Raw genomic sequence first — 22,340 nt, 5'->3', positions numbered from 1 at the left:
GCAAAGGAGGACAAATGGATCAATTAATAGGGGAAAATAGATTATGAGAGTAAGCGTGCAAGGAACATAAAAACTGACTGTAAAAGCTTCTATAGATATGTGAAGAGAAAAAGATTGGTGAAGTCAGAATCAGGGGAATTTATAATGGGGAACAAAGAAATGGCAAACTGATTAAATATATACTTTGGTTCTGTCTTCACAAAGGAGGACACAAATAACCTCCCAGAGATGTCAGGGAACATAGGGTCTGATGAGAGGGAGGAATTGAATGAAGTCAGTATTTGTAGGGAAATGGTGTTAGGGAAATTGACGGGATTGAAAGCTGATAAATCCCCAGGGCCTGGTAATCTACATCCTAGGGTACTTAAGGAAGTGGCCCTAGAAATAGTAGATGCATTGCTGGTCATCTTCCAAAATTCTATAGACTCTGGAACAGTTCCCATGGATTAGAGGATAGCTAAAGTAACCCCACTATTTAAAAATGGTGTTAGAGAGAAAACGGGGAATTATAGACCGGTAAGCCTGACATCGGTAGTGGGGAAAATGCTAGAGTCCATTATAAAAGATGTAATAGCCGAGCTCTTGGAAAACAGCAACAGGATCGAACAAAGTCAACATGTATTTACAAAAGGTAAATCATGCTTGACTAATCTACTGGAATTTTTTGAGGATGTAAAGAGTTGGAATAAATGATCGCATTGAATGGCGGAGCAGGCTCGAGGGGCCGAATGGCCTACTCCTGCTCCTATCTTCTATGTTTCTATGTTTCATTGTTTCTATGGCTGATCATCCAAATTCAGTACCCTGTCCCTGCTTTCTCCCCATATCCCTTGATCCCTTTAGCCTCAAGAAATATATTCAACTCCTTCTTGAATATATTTAATGAATTGGCCTCAACTGCCCTGTGTGGCAGAGAATTCCACAGGTTCACCACTCTCTGGGTGAGGAAATTCCTCCTCAGCTCGGTCCTAAATGGCTTACCCCTTATCCTTAGACTGTGACCCCTGGTTCTGGACTCCCCCGCCATCGGGAACAGCCTTCCTGCATTAGTCTGTCTAGTCCTGTTAGAATTTTATAAGTTTCAATGAGATCCCCTCTCATCCTTCTAAACTCTAGCGAATATAAGCCTAATCGACCCAATCTCTCCTCATACATCATTCCTGCCATCCCAGGTATCAGTCTGGTGAATCTTCGCTGCACTCTCTCCATGGCAATAACATCCTTCCTCGGATAAGGTGACCAAAACTGCACACAATACTCAAGGTGTGGTCTCATCAAGGCTCTGCACAACTGCAGCAAGACATCCTTGCTTATGTACTGGAATCCTCTCACTATGAAGGCCAACATACCATTTGCCTTCTTAACCGCCTGCTGCACCTGCATGCTTACCTTCAGGGACTGGTGCACAAGGACACCCAGGTCTCGTTGCACTTCCCCTTCTCCCAATCTATTGCCATTCAGATAATAATCTGCCTTCCTGTTTTTGCCACCAAAGCGGATAACCTCGCATTTATCCACGTTATATTGCATCTGCCATGCTTTTGCCCAATCACCCAACCTGTCCAAATCATCCTGGAGTTTCTCGGCATCCTCCTCACAGCACACACGCCCACCCAGCTTTGTGTCATCTGCAAATTTGGAGATATTACATCTAGTTCCCTCGTCTAGATCATTAATATATATTGTGAATAGCTGGGGCCCAAGGACCGATCCCTGCGGTACCCCACCAGTCACTGCCTGCCACTCGGAAAAAGACCCGTTTATTCCAACTCTTTGCTTTCTGTCTGCCAACCAGTTCTCTATCCAAGTCAATACCTTGCCCCCAATCCCATGTGCCTTAACTTTACACGCTAATCTCTTATGCGGGACCTTATCGAAAGCCTTCTGAAAGTCCAAATACACCACATCCACTGATTCTCCCTTATCTATTTTACCAGTTACATCCTCAAAAAATTCCAGTAGATTAGTCAAGCACGATTTACCTTTTGTAAATCCATGTTGACTTTGTCCGATCCTGTCACTGTTTTCCAAGTGCTCTGCTATTACATCTTTTATAATGGACTCTAGCATTTTCCCCACTACCGATGTCAGGTAATTCCCCGTTTTCTCTCCACCACCTTTTTTGAATAGTGGGGTAACATTAGCTACCCTCCAATCCATGGGTACTGTTCCAGATTCCATCAAATGCTGGAAGATGATCAGCAAAGCATCAACTATTTCTAGGGCCACTTCCTTAAGTACCCTAGGATGTAGATTATCAGGCCCTGGGGATTTATCGGCCTTCAATCCCATCAATTTCCCTAACACCATTTCCCTACAAATACTGATTTCTTTCAGTTCCTCCCTCTCATCAGACCCTATGTTCCCCGACATCTCTGGGAGGTTATTTGTGTCCTCCTTTGTGAAGACAGAATCAAAATATGTATTTAATTGGTCAGCCATTTCTTTGTTCCCCATTACAAATTCCCCTGATTCTGACTGCAAGGGACCTACGCTTGACTTCACCAATCTTTTTCTCTTCACATATCTATAGAAGCTTTTACAGTCAGTTTTTATGTTCCGTGCAAGCTTACTCTCATATTCTATTTTCCCTTTCTTAATTAATCCCTTTGTCCTCCTTTGTTGAATCCTAAACTGCTCCCAATCCTCAGGTTTACTGCTTTTTCTGGCCAATTTATATGTCCTCTCCTTGGATCTTATGCTATCCCTAATTTCCCTTGTTAGCCACGGTTGAGTCACCTTTTTTGTTTTATTTTTATGCCAAACTGAGATGAACAAATTCTGTAGTTCATCCATGCGGTCTTTGAATGTTTGCCATTGCCTATCCACCGTCAACCCGTTGAGTGACATTCCCCAATCAATCCTACCCAACTCGCGCCTCAGACCATCGTAGTTTCCTTTATTCAAATTCAGGATCCTAGTCTCTGAGTCAACTACTTCATTCTCCATCTTAATGAAGAATTCGATCATATTATGATTGCTCCGACCCAAGGGGCCTCATACAACAAGATTGCTAATTAATCCTTTCTCGTTACATTATACCCAGTCTAAGATGGCCTGATCTCTGGTTGGTTCCTCGAAATATTGGTCCAGGAAACCATCCCTTAAACACTCCAGGAATTACTCCTCCACAGTATTATTACTAATTTGGTTAGCCCAATCTATATGTAGGTTAAAGTCACCCATGATGACTGCTGTGCCCTTATTGCACGCTTCTCTAATGATCTCATTAAATGGCAGAGTGGGCTCGAGGGGCCGAATGGCCTACTCCTGATCCTATCTTCGATGTTTCTATGTTTCTAAAAGGGAGGGTCAGTGATAGGATAGAAAGCAGGAGAGATTAAGAGACATTAAGAGATATTCAAGGCAAGAGGAGGTGGTAATGGGACAGGTTAAGGAATAAAGGATGGCTCTGGATGAAGTGTGAATTGCGCTGGCAGAATGAAGGACAGCTGCCATGTGGGAGGGAAGAAAAAAAGGCCAAACAAAAAGTGTGGATTAAAAAAAAGAAAATATATACATGTGATAGGGGCCGAGGTTATGATCTGAAATTGTTGAACTCTATGTTGAGTCCGGAAGGCTGTAAAGTGCCTAATCGAAAGATGAGGTGCTGTTCCTCGAGCTTACGCTGAGCTTCCGTGGAACAATGCAAGAGGCCGAGGACGGTGAGGTCTGAGTGGGAATGGAGCGGTGAATTAAAGTGACAGGCCACCGGGAGCTCGGGGTTCACCCTTACGGACTGAATGGAGGTGTTCCGCAAAGCGGTCACCCAATCTGCGTTTGGTCTCCCCAATGTAAAGGAGACCACATCGTGAGCAGTGAATACAGTATACTAAATTGCAAGAAGTACAAGTAAATCGCTGTTTCACCTGGAAGGGGTGTTTGGGGCCCTGGACAGTGGGAAGGGGGGAGGTATAAGGGCATGTGTTGCATCTCCTGCGCTTGCACGGGAAGGTGCCGGGCAAAGGGGAAGTGGTGCTGGGGGTGGTAGAGGAGTGGACTAGGGTGTCGCGGAGGGAGCAGTCCCTACGGAATGCTGAAAGGGGAGCTGAGGGGAAGATACGTTTGGTGGTGGGATCACGCTGGAGGTGGTGGAAATGGCGGAGGATGATCCATTAAATGTGGAGGCTGGTGGGGTGAAAGGTGAGGACAAGGGGAACTCTATTGTGGTTCCGGGAGGGAGGGGGAGGGGTGAGGGCAGAAGTGCGGGAGATAGAATGGACACGGTCGAGGGCCGTGTCAACCACAGTAAAGGGGAATCCTCGGTTGAGGAAAAAGGAAGACATGTCGGAAGCACTGGTATAGAAGGTTGCATCGTAGTAGCAGATGCGGTGGAGACAGAGAAACTGGGAGAATGGAATAGAGTCCTTACAGGAGGCGGGGTGGGAGGAAGTGTAGTCCAGGTAGCTGTGGGAGTCAGTGGGCTTGTAGTGAATGTTTATCAATAACCTATCCCCAGAGATGGAGACGGAGAAGTTGAGGAAGGGAAGGGAAGAGTCGGAGATGGACCATGTGAAGGTAAGGGAAGGGTGGAAATTGGAAGCAAAGTGAATGAAATTTTCTAGTTCAGGGCAAGAGCAGGAGACGGCACCGATACAGTCATCAATGTATCGGAAAAAGAGGTGAGGGAGGGGACCCGAATAGGCCTGGAACAAAGAGTATTCCAGATATCCCACAAAAAGGCAGGCATAGCTAGGACCCATGCGGGTACCCATGGCAACACCTTTGATTTGGAGGAAATGAGTGGAGTCAAAGGAGAAGTTGTTCAACGTGAGAACAGGTTCAGCCAGGCGGAGGAGGGTGGTGGTGGATGGGGACTGGTCGGGCCTCTGTTCAAGGAAGAAGCGGAGCACCCTCAGGCCATCCTGATGGGGGATGGAGGTGTAGAGGGATTGTACGTCCATAGTGAAAAGGAGGCGGTTGGGGCCGGGAAACTAGAAACTGTTAAAGTGGTGGAGGGCGTCGGAAGAGTCGCGGATGTAGGTGGGAAGAGACTGGACAAGGGGAGAAAAAAGAGTCGAGATAGGAAGAGCTAAGTTCCGTGGGGCAAGAACAGACTGAAACGATGGGTCTACCAGGGCTGTCCTGTTTGTGGATGTTGGGAAGGAGGTAGAAGCGGGCTGTGTGGGGTTGGGGAACTATGAGGTTGGCGGCCGTGGGGGGAAGATCTCCAGTGGAGATGAGGTCAGTGACAGTCTTGAAAACGGTGGCTTGATGTTCGGTAGTGGGGTCATGGTCCAGGTGGAGGTAGGAGGAGTTGCCGGAGAGTTGGCGTTCAGCTTCCGCTAGGCAGAGGTCGGTTCGCCAAACAACAACAGCACCACCCTTGTCAGCAGGTTTAATGACAATGTCTAGGAGTCTAGGAGTTAACTCTTTGTAAACTGAACTGAACCTGACCTTACAGCAGCAACATAAAATAAATTAAACCAAAATGCCTCCGAGGCAGAATAGTAAAAGACCCAAATATTACAGGGATTGTGAGCAGAACAGGGTGCTGATATTCAAGTATTTATTTTCTTCTTGGCCAATTTTCTCATATATTCTCCTGAAGGTGCTGACTATTGCTGGGGTACATTCACCATCCGCCCTCTGGTACCTCAGCCAACAGTCCATTCTTTTATTGTGGACAGTAGCTGTTGATGGGCTGTTTGACCATGATAGCCAAGCTCAGTGCTGTCCGCACCAATGCCCACACACAGGCTTTCCAATAAAGCACATTTCAACTGCTGTCTCCGGTCACACTCCGGACATGTCGGCCTACTAAACTCAGAAAAGCTGACAATTCAGTAAACGATTTACAACCAAAAAGCGGCCCTGAATAAAAGCCTTTGAACAAGGCAACTGAATAAATCTCTTCTTACTACATTGGGTTTCTTGATTTTTGTTAGTGCTGTGGGATAATATTCCACAATTGATTATGGGTAAGGTCGATCGTTGTTGATAGCCTAAACTACATACAGGAAACTTTGGTTTATCCGGAGGTTATATGGCCGGAAACCTCGATCTAACGGCAGAAATCAGCAGCCGTTTTGTTAGTTTTTTTTTCTTCTCCTAGCATTTTTTTAAACAGTCAGTCTCTGGAAAGCCTCTCTGAAGCTGTTGCTAAGCTACAGAGATGCTTCCAAGGTACAGGCCGACTGTTTACAAGCTGTTGCTAAGCAACAGTGTTTGTTGTCAGATACGGAGATGAAAACCTCCGTATCCTTCAACATTAGCGCTGGTCTGTCCGGAAGTTTTCATAGATCGGCATCACGCCGGTTCCGTCGGTGCCGGATATTGCGAAGTTTCCTGTAATTGTCAACTGTCCCAAATTTCTCTGTGTGGGGGCTGCGAATGCATTGATCTGGGGCCAGTGAGGTGGTCCCATAATCCACTACAACTAACCTCTTCTGTGCCTGCGTATTGAGTGGATTATGGGAGAAGACCACCCGGCTCCGGATCAGCTCTTTTCCGTACGAGCAGTGCGACCAGGGGCTGAAGAAGTTAACATCCACACAAAAAGCAGCCGGTTGCCAACTTTCAGTGGTGATCAGTCTTACCCAGAACATTCCGCGCACACAGGAGAACATTTGTGTATCACTCAATACACTCTGTAGGCCAGTGGAGAAGGTGCTGGGTGGAGAGTTCAAAGCAAATAGAAGAGGTTAGCAATTAATGAAACTACTGGGAAAAAAGATGGGAAAAGGCTTTATAAACACCCAGAGGCCTCTGGATCAGTGTGTGTCCAGCAGGACCCCAAAACTATTAAAACAATATCCTTCTCCAGACAAGGTCCCTTACCCTACAGTAACTGTTGATTCCTAGACTGGGTTGTGGGAGCATATTGTCTTTCAGATTTTCACAACAAATATCAGGGGTGGATAGTTCCCAGGATACAGTGATGCCCTGGGTACATGCGCGGTCTCACTGGGCAATCAGCATGGCAGATAGCGCGAATTCTGAAACAGTGGGAACTGTGGGTTTTGGGGCTGCCATTAGTGATTGGGTTCATTGCGCTTTTTTTATTGAGTTGCAGACAGAACCGTGTCTGGAAACACATCCAGACCAATTCAGAGCTGGTTTGCAACAGGAGGGTTTGAAATCAGGCTCTGACCTCCTATGCAGGGCCTTTTTTTTGTCACGTGAGTTTGAGGGAGTCAAGGGCGAGAGTGAGACTGGGGTTAGACTCCGAGTTTATGATCACACACGAGGCCTGTGGCTGACTTCAGACAAACATAAACCGTGCAAACGGGTCCTGGGAGCTGATGTCTGCAAAAAGTGGATGGTTGGCAACTAGGAAACTCAGCACAGTTTTGGGATTAAAACTAGAACTTGTACGGCTCAGTACCACATTGGTAGTACTGAATACATTTACCCACTGATATAATCACATCAGGTACAGGTTTATCTGGGGTTTGATTACTGCACTCTTGTTAACTGGCTGGGTAATTTGTGTTGGGCTTTTGTTGATATGTTGACACCACTTTGTCAACAGGGGAATTAATAGATAGAAAGAATAGGGTGTTGCGTCATACACAGCAAAAACAACTAGTGGCATTTATATAGCACCTATAATATAGAAGAACATCCCAAGGCGCTTCAAGAAGCACCAGGAAAAATGGATGCTGAACGGGAGGTTGAGAGGCCACAGGGTGGCCTTTAAGGAGGGCGTTAGAAGAGATGGATGTAGAGAGAGTTTTAGGAAGTGAATTCCAGAGTATGGGGCCGAGGCAGCGGAAGGCATGGCTGCCAACGGTAAATCAAAGGGAGTGGGGGACACACGAGGCCAGTGGGATGAGCGGGGAGTTTTGAGTGAGAGAAGAGGGTTGTAGGGCAGGTGGAAGTTACAGAGATAAGGAGGGATAAGACATGGAAAGATTTAAACGCTAGCTTAAAAGTTTAAAATGTGAGGGTTTGGGGGACTGATAGCTAATGTTGGTCACCAAGGAAGGGTGAGTGGGACTTAGTGCGGGATAGGTTACATGCAGCGGAGCCTTGGATGAGTATAAGTTTCTGGAAGGTGCAGGATGAGAGGCCAGACCAAAGAGCATTGGAATAATTGAGTCAGGAGGTGACAAAGGCGCGAATGAAGGTTTCAGCGGCAGATGGGCGGAGGTAAATAATGAGTCAGCTGAGAATCAGGGATCACCAAACAAACAGCAAAATAATGTAGATGCTGGAAATCTGAAACAAAAACAGAAAATGCTAGCAGCACTCAGCATTTGTGGAGAGAAGTGAGCAGCTAACGTTTCTGCCACAATCCTTCATCAGAACTCGAGAATCAGTGGACACCACTGGTTAGAGATACAGCACTGGTGGAAGGTGGAGTTTCTAATGTTACACTCCCATCTAATGGCAGGAAGTAGGCACTGCAGCAATGCTGTTATTTCCTCTGGACTGTGATATTTTGATGGTTGTAATTAAATAAGCCTAGTAAAAAAATGATTTTTGTTCCAACTATTGTGTTTTATATTTGCAGAAAGGCACGGTTATGTGCAAGTCACAGAAGGAGCAGTGCCCGTCCCTGCTGTGCAGCTTAATGCAGCAGGAGAGCCCCGAGGGCCAGTGCTGCCCAGTATGTGTTGACTCACACCCGTGTGTGCACCAGGATCAAGTACATGAGGTGAGGTTAGCTGACCTTTCCCAAGAGATGTGAGAAAGCAATTTCAAAAAATGTCTCCTTCGTTTGTCATGTTTACCGTTCATTGCAGTCGATGGCCACGATTCTCCCTCACAGTCGCGGTGGAGAATGGCAGAAAATGCCAGCAGTGAGGCCCACTCCCGAGTGGCGGATGGGGACAATGTCCGGCTCCCTGGTGAGAATTCCCTCATGTCACACAGGAGCAGGCCATTCAGCCCTTGAGCCTGTTCTGCCATTGCATTAGATCATTGCTGGTCTTTCACCATGGGAAAGATGGCAGTGGACCCTGGGAAGTGGCAGTGATCATCCTGGGTTCCCCCAGTGGTGAGAGAGGGCCTTGTAGTGGCATCCTTTCATTCCATTGCATCCCGCAACTTACGTTCTTTCGTAGGCCGACCAGGATCCCAGGTTACTTTTTTTTAAATTTGTTTATGGGATGTGGGCGTCGCTGCCAATGCCAGCATTTATTGCCCATCCCTAGTTGCCCTTGGGAAGGTGGTGGTGAGCTGCCTTCTTGAACCGCTGCAGTCCGTGTGGTGATGGTACTCCCACAGTGCTGTTAGGTAGGGAGTTCCAGGATTTAGACCCAGCGATGATGACGGATCGGCAATATACTTCTAAGTCAGGATGGTGTGTGACTTGGAGGGGAACTTGGAGGTGGTGGTGTTCCCATGCGCCTGCTGCCCTTGTCCTTCTAGGTGGAAGAGGTCACGGGTTTGGGAGGTGCTGCAGTGCATCTTGTAGATGGTGCACACTGCAGCCACGGTATGCCAATGGTGGAGGGAGTGAATGTTTAAGGTGGTGGATGAGGTGCCAATCAAGCGGGTTGCTTTGTCCTGGATAGTGTCTGTTGTGTATGTACCTTTAAGAGAATAACTGGTCTCAGACTGCAGTACCGGCAGTGACCACCCCTGTATAAAAGGCGCTATTGAGCCTCTGTGTTTTTAGTTTCACTATTGACTTCCACCAGTAAAGACTTACTTTGTTCACTCCTGCTGTCCGTGTCTCAATTATTAACGGACGTAACACTGGCGACGAGTAAGAAACGAACTTACCTGCAACTCGGCAGCACCTCAGACGACGTTATTGAAGGTCGAAGCCAGAAGAAAGAAAAAAATAAATAAATAAAATCCAAAGAAACTCGAGAAACGGGCGTCGACCATGGGCAACCGCCCTCCAAATCATCGGATTGGAAACTTGCAGGAGAGACTGTCCAGAGCCAGGCTTGGTTCCTCGGTCTGTGGTTTCCCAGCTAATCGGGCTGGTGGCAGGTAGTGCACTGATCCTTCCTGGGCTGCGGCAGGCTGAAGCTCGATCGGGTGGCTTTTCAACGGGGCCGGGCAGCGAGTCGGGAAGCAAAGAGAGAGAGAGAGGGTGGAGCACACAGGGCGCGGCCGGTGCTTCGGAGTCGGGCAGCGTTCGGACCTAAGAAGAGGGAGGGAAGTGTCCCAGAGGGTCCGCTCCACGACGGGAAAATAATAAAAGAAGAAAAAAATAAATATTAAACGCGCAAGAAACTGTGGAAAGCAGCGCTAACAACAGCGACGAAGAAGGCAAAGCGCGGGAGGCGCCATTTTGTTAAATCGGGGAAGAAGGCAAAGCACGGGAGGCGCCATTTTAGATTTGCAAGATGCCGAAGACTGGCTGTATCACTGCTTTTGATAATACAATAGAGGACTGGACCACGTATGTGGAAAGAGTCGAGGTATATTTCGAGGCAAACAGAATAGCGGAGCGGAAAAAGGCATCGATATTGCTAAACTTAATGGGCGCTAGAACGTACGGCCTATTGCGGGACCTGATTACTTCAGCCAAACCAAAGGCGAAGAGTTTTAACGAAATTGTTGCTGTCCTACAGGAACACTTAAACCCTGCACCGCTGTTGATAGCAGAAAGATTTAAATTCCACAGGAGAACTCAGCACAAAGATGAGAGCAATGCTGAGTATCTTATGGAACTACGCAAGCTATCAAAGCACTGCCAGTTCGGAGCAGGACTGGCAGATACCCTACGGGACAAATTTGTCTGTGGACTCCTGAGTGAAGGAACACAGAAGAAGTTACTCTCAGAGAAAGAGCTGACGCTAGATAAGGCTTTCAGCGTGGCAGTATCGTATGAAGCAGCAGCCAGGGGAGCTGCAGAAATTCAACAAAAAGCACAGGAATACGGCACCCACGAAATGACACGGGGATTTGCAAAATGTTATCGCTGCGGCAGAACTAACCATGACCAGAAGGACTGCTGGTCCAAAGACAAAATATGCAGGCAATGCGGGAAGATGGGACACATTGCACGAGTTTGCAGGTCTGGGAAGAAGACCAGCGACAACAAAAAGGCTACTAAGGAACCGCACAAGAAAGTACAAAAGGTGACGGACAGTAGTTTCGAAGACCAGATGAGCGATAGTGAATCCGGGAACAGGAGACTAAGCTGTCTCAAACTTCACAATGTAATCGCAAAAGAGGATCACCGAACCATTTGGGTCACCCTCACGATAGCAGGGTCCCAAGTTAAAATGGAATTGGATACAGGATCAGCGCTAACCGTCATGAATCGACGAGACTACGAGCGGCTATTTTCACACATACCCTTGAGAGAGACATCCATCATCTTGACGACGTATACGGGGCAAAAAGTATAACCCAGAGGAAAAATAAGGGTGCCTGTCGAATACAGCGGCAAGAAAATACGGAAATTGTATCTCTACGTACTGCCAAATGGTGGACCACCGTTATTGGGACGGGAATGGATCAGGAAGATAAACTTAGATTGGCACTCCATTCATGCAATGACGGTGGACGGTAAAAAAGATGAAGACGTCACTTCTGGACGATTGTCAACAATCTTAGCTAACGCCAAAGAGGTATTTCAACAAGAACTGGGCACGCTTAAAGGCGTAACCGCCTCAATAAAAATAGAAGAGAATGCAGTTCCCAAGTTTTTCAAAGCAAGACCGGTACCATATGCAATTCGCCCAGCCGTCGAGGCAGAGCTGGAGAATCTGGAGAAGGCGGGCGTGTTGTCTAAGGTCGACTGGAGCGAGTGGGCGACACCCATCGTTCCTGTCATGAAGAAAACGTTAAGCAATAAGTCCGGGGAGCCAAGGAAGATTCGCATCTGTGGGGATTTCAAGGTGACGGTGAACCCGATCCTTCACACAGTACAATATCCTCTTCCAAGGATAGAAGACATATTCGCCTCACTGTCTGGAGGGAAGTGTTTTACAAAAATTGACCTAGCACAAGCATATTTGCAGATGGAGGTTGAAGAGTCCTCTAGGAAGTATCTCACGATAAACACTCACAAAGGTCTTTACCAGTATCATCGATTGGTATTCGGAGTAGCATCGGCCCCGGCGATATGGCAAAGAGCGATGGAACAAGTTCTGCAAGGGATTCCGGGGACTCAGTGTTACTTGGACGACATCCTTGTAACAGGTGAAGATGACAGTGAACACCTTAACAACCTAGAACAGGTGCTCACTAGACTACGGGAACATGGGCTGCGAGCCAACCGCCCCAAGTGCGAATTTTTTAAGAAACAGATATCGTATTGTGGCCACGTGATTGATGAAGAGGGGTTACATAAGTCCCCTGACAAAATTGAAGCGGTTGTTAAGGCCCCAGCGCCTGAAAATGTGTCGCAACTGAGGTCATTCCTCGGATTGGTGAATTACTATCATAAGTTTTTGCCGAATTTGTCGACAATTCTGCACCCACTGAACGCCCTGCTACGAACGGGGGTAGCATGGAAATGGAGCGATGATTGTAAGCGTGCTTTTCAGAAGATTAAGGATTTAATCACTTCAAGGGAAGTATTGGCTCACTACAACCCAGCACTGCCAATCAGGCTGGCGTGTGATGCGTCTCCCTACGGCATTGGGGCGGTACTGTCACATAAATTCCTTGATGGTTTAGAGAGGCCGATAGCTTTTGCGTCACGCTCGTTAACTTCTGCCGAGCGTAACTACGCCCAGATTGACAGAGAGGCCCTCGGCCTAGTGTGGGGGGTGAAGAAGTTCAATCACTACCTGCACGGTCAAAAATTTACTCTACTAACCGATCATCAACCTCTTGTCTCCATTTTCAACCCTCAGAAGGGCGTACCGATAATGACAGCACAACGGCTGCAGAGATGGTCCCTTTTCCTCGGGGCACACCAATATGACATCGAGTACAAAGGAACTAAACAGTATGGAAATGCTGATTGATTGTCACGTCTACCGTTGCCGACGGTGGAAGAAGAAGACCTTGCAGTGGATCCAATGGAGTTATTCCACTCGACCATAGTCGAATGTCTCCCTGTGACGAATGCAAACATAGAAAAGGAAACACGGAATGACCCGACACTATCACGGGTCTATGATTTAACGGTGAAGGGATGGCCAGCACATGGCGAACCACTGCTGCCAGCATTCTCGCCGAGAAGAGAACAGCTGTCAGTGTGCAGAGGAACCTTGATGTGTGGATCCAGAGTAGTAATTCCACCTAAGTTGACGGATAGAGTGCTCAATGAGCTTCTTGAGGGTCATCTGGGTGGGGTAAAAATGAAGAACTTAGCCAGAGCGTTTGTGTGGTGGCCGGGAATTGATAGAGAAATCGAAGAGATGACCAAGAGCTGTGCAGGATGCCAGAAGGTCCAAAACGCCCCACCACTAGCTCCTCTGCATCCATGGGCGTGGCCCTCGTCTCCATGGCAAAGGGTGCACATAGATTTTGCTGGTCCCTTCATGGACTCGATGTTTTTAATTGCGGTGGATGCACATTCAAAGTGGCCAGAGGTAATAAAAATGTCCTCAACCACCACGGAAAAAACTATCACAGTTTTACAAACCATATTCGCCAGGAATGGGCTGCCTGAACAGATTTGCTCTGAGAATGGACCACAGTTTGTGTCTGAAGAGTTCCGGAGGTTCTTAAAGAACAATGGTGTTAAGCATTACACATCTGCCCCATATCATCCAGCCACTAATGGATTGGCCGAGAGGTTTGTCCAAACATTCAAGAAGGCTATCAAGGCAATGTGTAATGAAGATATACCCCTACAACACAAGGTGGACAACTTCTTGTTTGCCTACCGGAATGCGACACATGCGGTTACCAACCAAACTCCAGCCATGATGTTCTTCAATCGAAGACTACGATGCCGCTTGGATTTGGTTAAGCCAAACGTCCGAAGAGATGTGGAGAACAGGCAGTTTCAGAATATGAGTGAAAGGCCGACCAGGAGTTTTAAGATAGGTCAACCAGTTTTGGCCCGGGACTACCGCACGGAGAAATGGCAGCCAGGAACGATTTGTACACGACAAGGACCTCTCATGTATACCGTGGACGTTGGGGAGAGTATTGTAAGACGCCATGCTGACCAGATTCTAGAGTCACGGGAAAACGTCAACTCCACACCACGATCTGATACACCTGGTAATGAAATCGACGTTCCAATTGCAGCTACTGCAGAACCGGTAATATTGGAAGCAGATGAACCACACAACGACATTGATCCCGACTCAACATTGCCAGAAGAACCTGATACCCCAAAGAGGCGTTATCCAGACAGAATCAGGAAGCCTCCTCAAAGACTGAACTTATAATTGCTTAAACTTAACCAATGTATCTAGCAACAGTAATTGTGATTGTAACTAGTTATCATTTAGTTGTTAAATGAATGTTATGTACTGTTTATCTAAAAGGGGAGGAATTGTTGTGTATGTACCTTTAAGAGAATAACTGGTCTCAGACTGCAGTACCGGCAGTGACCACCCCTGTATAGAAGGCGCTATTGAGCCTCTGTGTTTTTAGTTTCACTATTGATTTCCACCAGTAAAGACTTACTTTGTTCACTCCTGCTGTCCGTGTCTCAATTATTCACGGACGTAACAGTGTCGAGCTTCTTGAGTGTTGTTGGAGCAGCACTCATCCAGGCAAGTGGAGAGTATTCCATCACTTTCCTTACTTGTGCCTAGTAGATAGTGGAAAGGCTTTGGGGAGTCAGGAGGTGAGACACTCGCCACAGAATACCTAGCCTCTGACCTGCTTTTGTTGCCACTGTATTTATGTGGCTGGTCCAGTTAAGTTTCTGGTTAATGGTGACCCCCAGGATGTTGATAGTGGGGGTTTCGGCGATGGTAATGCCATTGAATGTCAAGGGGAGGTGGTTAGACTCTTGCTTGTTGGAGATAGCCATTGCCTGGCACTTCTGTGGCCCGAATGTTACCTGCCACCTATCCGCCCAAGCCTGAACGTTGTCCAGGTCTTGTTGCATGCGGGCATGGACTGCTTCATTATCTGTGGAGTTGCGAATGGCGCTGAACACTGTGCAGTCATCAACGAACATCCCCATTTCTGACCTTATTTTGGAGGGAAGGTCATTGATGAAGCAGCTGAAGATGGTTGGGCCGAGGACACTGCCCTGAGGAACTCCTGCAGCATTGTCCTGGGGCTGTGATGCCACCGCAACCATCTTCCTTTCTGCTAGGTATGACTCCAGCCAGTGGAGTGTTTTCCCCCTGATTCCCATTGACTTCAGTTTTACTAGGGCTCCTTGATGCCAGACTCGGTCAAATGCTGCCTTGATGTCAAGGGCAGTCACTCTCACCTCACCTCTGGAATTCAGCTCCTTTGTCCATGTTTGGATCAAGGCTATAATGAGGTCGGGAGCCGAGTGGTCTTGGCGGAACCCAAACTGGGCATCAGTGAGCAGGTTATTGGTGAGTAAGTGCCACTTGATAGCACTGTCGATGACACCTTCCATCATTTTGCTAATGATTGAGAGTAGACTGATGAGGCGGTAATTGACCGGGTTGGATTTGTCCTGCTTCTTGTGGACAGGACATACCCTGTTAACTGCCTGGCTGCGTCTTCTGGTTCAGCTGTGGTGGTCCTGCTGGGACTAATTACTCCCCAGTCACCTACAGTGCAGGTCTGCTGCAGAGTAAAGCCTCTCTATACAGCCTATCAAGTACTCCCCAGTCACCTACAAGACAAGCTAGGTGCAGAGTAAAGCTCCCTCTACACTGCCCATCAAGCACTCCCAGGTCAGGTTCAGTATGGGTTAGATGCAGAGTGCCAGATGCATGGTGCCTGTGGATCCGTTCTCCAACATGAGTCAGTGCCTTCCATAGAAGAGAAAATGTTCAAAAGGAAAATTAGAGGAGAAATATGTACAACCAATATAAGTAAACAGTTCTGAGCTAGGCTGTTAAAAGCAGCACTCAGCTATGGTGGGAGACATCCTGTTAGAGGGTCCCCTTGATCTGGGTATATAAGCTATTTGTTTGGTCTGCTGTCTTGGGTGTATGATTCCCTATCTGTTAGGATCCTAGGTGTGTGAGCCCCTATCTCCGAGGTCCATGGGCCTTGGGTCTTTCAGCTGCTGGGCCCTTGGTGCTGAGCTACTGCTGGGTTTATTACACTCTCGGTGCTGCTGTTCAGTGATGCACTCTCTCTCTCTGCTCTGTTTGTGACAGGCTCAGTCCCAGTGGCTGGATGGCTGTGATCTCTGTCATTGTAACAATGGAACTGTAGAATGTCAATCCAAACCCTGCTCTACTCCCAGCTCCTGCCCGGCACAGTACGTCTTGTCCCAGCCCGACGGAGAGTGCTGCATGAGCTGCGTACCAAATACCAAACCAAGTAAGTCTGCGCGAAATACATCAAACTGATCCGTCCAAATGTTGAAGATTTAAGAAGGCAGCATTTAAATGAGCAGTGTTCTCATTGTACTTGGGTACTGCTGGAGTGTTGGTCTGCTTCTGATGGGGTTCTGCTCTGGTACTGCTGGAGTGTTGATCTGCTTCTGATGGGGTTCTGCTCTGGTTCTGTTGGGATACTGGTCTGCTTCTGATGGGGTTCTGCTCTGGTTCTGCTGGAGTGTTGGTCTGCTTCTGATGGGGTTCTGCTCTGGTTCTGCTGGAGTGTTGGTCTGCTTCTGATGGGGTTCTGCTCTGGTTCTGTTGGGATGCTGGTCTGCTTCTGATGGGGTTCTGCTCTGGTTCTGTTGGGATACTGGTCTGCTTCTGATGGGGTTCTGCTCTGGTTCTGTTGGGATGCTGGTCTGCTTCTGATGGGGTTCTGCTCTGGTTCTGTTGGGATGCTGGTCTGCTTCTGATGGGGTTCTGCTCTGGTTCTGCTGGAGTGTTGGTCTGCTTCTGATGGGGTTCTGCTCTGGTTCTGCTGGAGTGTTGGTCTGCTTCTGATGGGGTTCTGCTCTGGTTCTGCTGGAGTGTTGGTCTGCTTCTGATGGGGTTCTGCTCTGGTACTGCTGGAGTGTTGGTCTGCTTCTGATGGGGTTCTGCTCTGGTACTGCTGGAGTGTTGGTCTGCTTCTGATGGGGTTCTGCTCTGGTTCTGTTGGGATGCTGGTCTGCTTCTGATGGGGTTCTGCTCTGGTTCTGTTGGGATGCTGGTCTGCTTCTGATGGTTGCCGTTTTGGTTATTTCGGATGTTCGAGTGGTTCAGTAGGGTGCTGGACTACATATGTTTGGCGGCTGGCCTGATTCTGTTTGAGTACTGGTCTGGTTCTGATGAGGTGATGATCTAATTCTCTTGGTGTGCTGTTTTGGTTCTGTTGGGATGTGGAGTCTGGTTAATTGTCATGGGTTAGTTCTGTTGAGGTCATGGGTTAGTTCTAGTTGAGGTCGTGGGTTAGTTCTAGTTGGGGTCGTGGATTAGTTCTGTTGGGGTCGTGGGTTTGTTCTGTTGAGGTCGTGGATTATTTCTGTTGAGGTCGTGGATTAGTTCTAGTTGAGGTCGTGGATTAGTTCTAGTTGAGGTCGTGGATTAGTTCTGTTGAGGTCGTGGATTAGTTCTGTTGGGGTCGTGGGTTTGTTCTGTTGAGGTCGTGGATTATTTCTGTTGAGGTCGTGGATTAGTTCTAGTTGAGGTCGTGGATTAGTTCTAGTTGAGGTCGTGGGTTAGTTCTAGTTGAGGTCGTGGATTAGTTCTAGTTGAGGTCGTGGATTAGTTCTAGTTGAGGTCGTGGGTTAGTTCTGGTTGAGGTCATGGATTAGTTCTGTTGAGGTCGTGGATTAGTTCTGTTGGGGTCGTGGGTTTGTTCTGTTGAGGTCGTGGATTATTTCTGTTGAGGTCGTGGATTAGTTCTAGTTGAGGTCGTGGATTAGTTCTAGTTGAGGTCGTGGATTAGTTCTAGTTGAGGTCGTGGGTTAGTTCTAGTTGAGGTCGTGGATTAGTTCTAATTGAGGTCGTGGATTAGTTCTAGTTGAGGTCGTGGGTTAGTTCTAGTTGAGGTCGTGGGTTAGATCTAGTTGAGGTCGTGGGTTAGTTCTGTTGAGGTAGTGACTCAACCGTGGCTAACAAGGGAAATTAGGGATAGCAGAAGATCCAAGGAGAGGACATATAAATTGGCCAGAAAAAGCAGTAAACCTGAGGATTGGGAGCAGTTTAGGATTCAACAAAGGAGGACAAAGGGATTAATTAAGAAGGGGAAAATAGAATATGAGAGTAAGCTTGCAGGGAACATAAAAACTGACTGTAAAAGCTTTTATAGATATGTGAAGAGAAAAAGATTGGTGAAGTCAAGCGTAGGTCCCTTGCAGTCAGAATCAGGGGAACAAAGAAATGGCGGACCAATTAAATATATATTTTGGTTCTGTCTTCACAAAGGAGGACACAAATAACCTCCCAGAGATGTCGGGGAACATAGGGTCTGATGAAAGGGAGGAACTGAAAGAAATCAGTATTTGTAGGGAAATGGTGTTAAGGAAATTGATGGGATTGAAGGCCGATAAATCCCCAGGGCCTGATAATCTACATCCTAGGGTACTTAAGGAAGTGGCCCTAGAAATAGTAGATGCATTGCTGATCATCTTCCAACATTCGATGGAATCTGGAACAGTACCCATGGATTGGAGGGTAGCGAATGTTACCCACTGTTCAAAAAAGGTGGTAGAGGGAAAACGGGGAATTACAGACCGGTAAGCCTGACATCGGTAGTGGGGAAAATGCTAGAGTCCATTATAAAAGATGTAACAGCAGAGCACTTGGAAAACAGTGACAGGATCGGACAAAGTCAACATGGATTTACAAAGGGTAAATCGTGCTTGACTAATCTACTGGAATTTTTGAGGATGTAACTGGTAAAATAGATAAGGGAGAACCAGTGGATGTGGTGTATTTGGACTTTCAGAAGGCTTTTGATAAGGTCCCGCATAAGAGATTAGCGTGTCTATCAAAACTGCCGTAGAAACCAGCGCTAATGTTAAAACATACGGAGCTTTTGAGCTCCGTGTAAATCAACAAACCCTGTTGCTTAGCAACAGCTTCAAAACAGTCGGCCGCAGCTTAAAAGCGTCTCTGTAGCTAAGCAACAGCTTTAGCTGGACCTTGCAGAGCCTGACTGGAAAAAAAAAGCAACGAGAAGTAAAAAAATCTTATAGGAAACGGCTCCTGAATTTTGCCGGTAGATAGAGCTTTCCGGACATTTAACCTCCAGTTAAACGAAAGTTTCCTGTAACTTGGATAAAGAACTGGTTGACAGACAGAAAGCAAAGAGTTGGAATAAACGGGTCTTTTTCCGAGTGGCAGGCAGTGACTAGTGGGGTACCGCAGGGATCGGTCCTTGGACCCCAGCTATTCACAATATATATTAATGATCTAGACAAGGGAACTAGAGGTAATATCTCCAAATTTGCAGATGACACAAAGCTGGGTCGGCATGTGTGCTGTGAGGAGGATGCCGAGAAACTCCAGGATGATTTGGACAGGTTGGGTGATTGGACAAAAGCATGGCAGATGCAAAATAACGTGGATAAATGTGAGGTTATCCACTTTGGTAGCAAAAACAGGAAGGCAGATTATTATCTGAATGGCAATAGATTGGGAGAAGGGGAAGTGCAACGAGACCTGGGTGTCCTTGTGCACCAGTCGCTGAAGGTAAGCATGCAGGTGCAGCAGGCGGTTAAAAAGGCAAATGGTATGTTGGCCTTCGTAGCGAGAGGGTTTGAGTACAGGAACAAGGATGTCTTGCTGCAGTTGTACAGGGCCTTGGTGAGACCACATCTTGAGTATTGTGTGCAGTTTTGGTCGCTTTATCTGAGGAAGGATGTTCTTGCCATGGAAGGAGTTCAGCGAAGATTCACCAGGCTGATACCTGCGATGGCAGGAATGACGTATGAGGAGAGATTGGATCGATTGGGCTTGTACTCGCTGGAGTTTAGAAGAATGAGAGGGGATCTCATCGAAACTTATAAAATTCTAACAGGACTAGACAGACTAGATGCTGGAAGGATGTTCCCGATGGTCGGGGAGTCCAGAACCAGGGGTCACAGTCTAAGTATAAGGGGTAGGCCATTTAGGACAGAAATGAGGAGGAATTTCTTCACCCAGAGAGTGGTGGACCTGTGGAATTCTCTACCACAGAAGGTAGTAGAGGCCAATTCATTAAATATATTCAAGAAGGAGTTGGATATATTTCTCAAGGCTAAAGGGATCAAGGTGTATGGGGAGAAAGCAGGGACTGGGTGTGGTAAACCACTGTTATAGTTATCACTGTATATTGTTCTCACTGTTCTCACTGTCACATCACTACACGAGGTCGCCTCTTGTCGCACTGTTATACCTGGGCTGACCACCTCCGACTCCGCCCATTACCTGCCCAGGTATAAAGGTAGCTGACTGGCTAGTATTCCTCCCTGTTGGATCGGATCACCCACGAGGGTGGGCTCTGTTATTTAGCCAATAAAAACCTTCAGTTACGTTCTTAACTCGTCGCCTTTTATTGGACTAATTGATAGGCATATCACTGGGTACTGAATTTGAATGATCAGCCATGATCGCATTGAATGGTGGAGCAGGCTCGAGTGGCCGAATGGCCTACTCCTGCTCCTATCTTCTATGTTTCTGTGTTTCTAGTAGGTTAGTTCTGTTGAGGTCATGGGTTAGTTCTGTTGAGGTCGTGGGTTAGTTCTAGTTGAAGTCGTGGGTTAGTTCTGTTGAGGTCGTGGATTAGTTCTGTTTTGGTTGTGGGTTAGTTCTGTTGAGGTCATGGATTAGTTTTAGTTAAGGTCGTGGGTTAATTCTAGTGGAGGTCGTGGGTTAGTTCTGTTGAGGTCGTGCGTTAGTTCTGTTGAGGTCGTGGGTTAGTTCTAGTTGAGGTCGTGGGTTAGTTCTGTTGGGGTCGTGGGTTAGTTCTGTTGGGGTCGTGGATTAGTTCTGTTCAGGTCCTGGATTAGTTCTGTTGAGGTCGTGGATTAGTTCTGTTGAGGTCGTGGGTTAGTTCTGTTGGGGTCATGGGTTAATTCTACTTGAGGTCGTGGGTTAGTTCTGTTGAGGCCGTGGGTTAGTTCTGTTGGGATGTGGGTTAGTTCTGTTGAGGTCGTGGGTTAGTTCTGTTGGGATGTGGGTTAGTTCTGTTGAGGTCGTGGGTTAGTTCTGTTGAGGTCGTGGGTTAGTTCTGTTGAGGTTGTGGGTTAGTTCTAGTTGAGGTCATGGGTTCTGGTTCTGTTGAGGTCGTGGGTTAGTTCTGTTGGGATGTGGGTTAGTTCTGTTGAGGTCGTGGGTTAGTTCTGTTGAGGTCGTGGGTTAGTTCTGTTGGGATGTGGGTTAGTTCTGTTGAGGTCGTGGGTTAGTTCTGTTGAGGTCGTGGGTTAGTTCTAGTTGAGGTCGTGGATTAGTTCTACTTGAGGTCGTGGGTTAGTTCTGTTGAGGTTGTGGGTTAGTTCTAGTTGAGGTCGTGGATTAGTTCTAGTTGAGGCCGTGGGTTCTGGTTCTGTTGAGGTTGTGGGTTAGTTCTGTTGAGGTTGTGGGTTAGTTCTGTTGGGGTAGTGGGGTGTTTTTGTGCCTCTATTTGAGTGCTGTTTTAATTCTGTTCGGGCACTGGGATAATTCTGTTGGTGAACGGGCCCGGTTTTATTAATATGCAAGTGTCTGGTGCTTGGCAAGGCAAACTCTGGTGTCTGTCCCAGCCTAGTATTTATGACCCTGGACACACCTTCAAGACACATCATTGTCCTTTGGGTGGAGACAGTTGTGTGTCTCTTTGTGGAGCCACTGAGGGCAAGGAAAAAGCTGTTATCACCTGCTCCAATATCTTACTCAGTGAATGGCATTGCCAGAGAAGAGTGGTAGTAATTTCAGCTGAGTCAGAAGGTTGTGGGTTGAAGTCCCATTCCAGGACTTGAGCACATAATCAAGACTGACATTTCAGTGCAGTACTGAGGGAGTGCTGTACTGTCGGAGATGCCATCTTTTAGATGAGACGCTAAATTGATACCCAGTCCGTTGGATGAAAAAAAAAAATCCCATAGCTCCTCAAAATTCCTCAAACAAATAAACTGGTTTTTCATCTAATTTAGTGTTTGTGGGATCCACCTGGGCATAAATTGGCAGCCACATTTGAAAGAAAGAAAGACTTGCATTTATATAGCGCCTTTCATGACCACAGGACACCTCAAAGCGCTTTACAGTCAATGAAGTACTTTTTGAAGTGGAGTCACTGTTGTAATGTGGGAAACGCGGCAGCCAATTTGCGCACAGCAAGCTCCCACAAACAGCAATGCGATAATGACCAGATAATCTGTTTTTGTTATGTTGGTTGAGGGATAAATATTGGCCAGGACACCGGAATAACTCCCCTGCTCTTCTTCGAAATAGTGCCATGGGATCTTTTACCTGAGAGAGCAGATGGTTTAAGTTCTCATCTGAAAGAAGGCACCTCCAACAGTGCAGCACTCCCTCAGTACTGCACTGGAGTGTCAGCCAGGCTTT

The 22,340-nt window shown here is 47.1% G+C and overlaps 1 protein-coding gene across 1 annotated transcript in view; it reads left to right on the top strand.

Annotated features, from left to right (window-relative positions):
- Positions 1-22,340, top strand: part of LOC147106637 (kielin/chordin-like protein) — a 79,672-nt gene that overhangs the window by 21,694 nt on the left and 35,638 nt on the right. The window contains exons 12-13 of the mRNA XM_086008496.1: positions 8,459-8,602; positions 16,086-16,251. Coding sequence (XP_085864622.1) covers positions 8,459-8,602; positions 16,086-16,251 — 310 coding nt within the window. The remainder of the gene's footprint in view (positions 1-8,458; positions 8,603-16,085; positions 16,252-22,340) is intronic.

Source organism: Somniosus microcephalus, chromosome 15, assembly GCF_052327205.1.
Source record: "Somniosus microcephalus isolate GS21.2 chromosome 15, FLI_Smic_1.0, whole genome shotgun sequence".
Lineage (NCBI taxonomy): Eukaryota > Metazoa > Chordata > Chondrichthyes > Squaliformes > Somniosidae > Somniosus > Somniosus microcephalus.
This window is presented reverse-complemented; position numbering and strand designations above follow the sequence as displayed.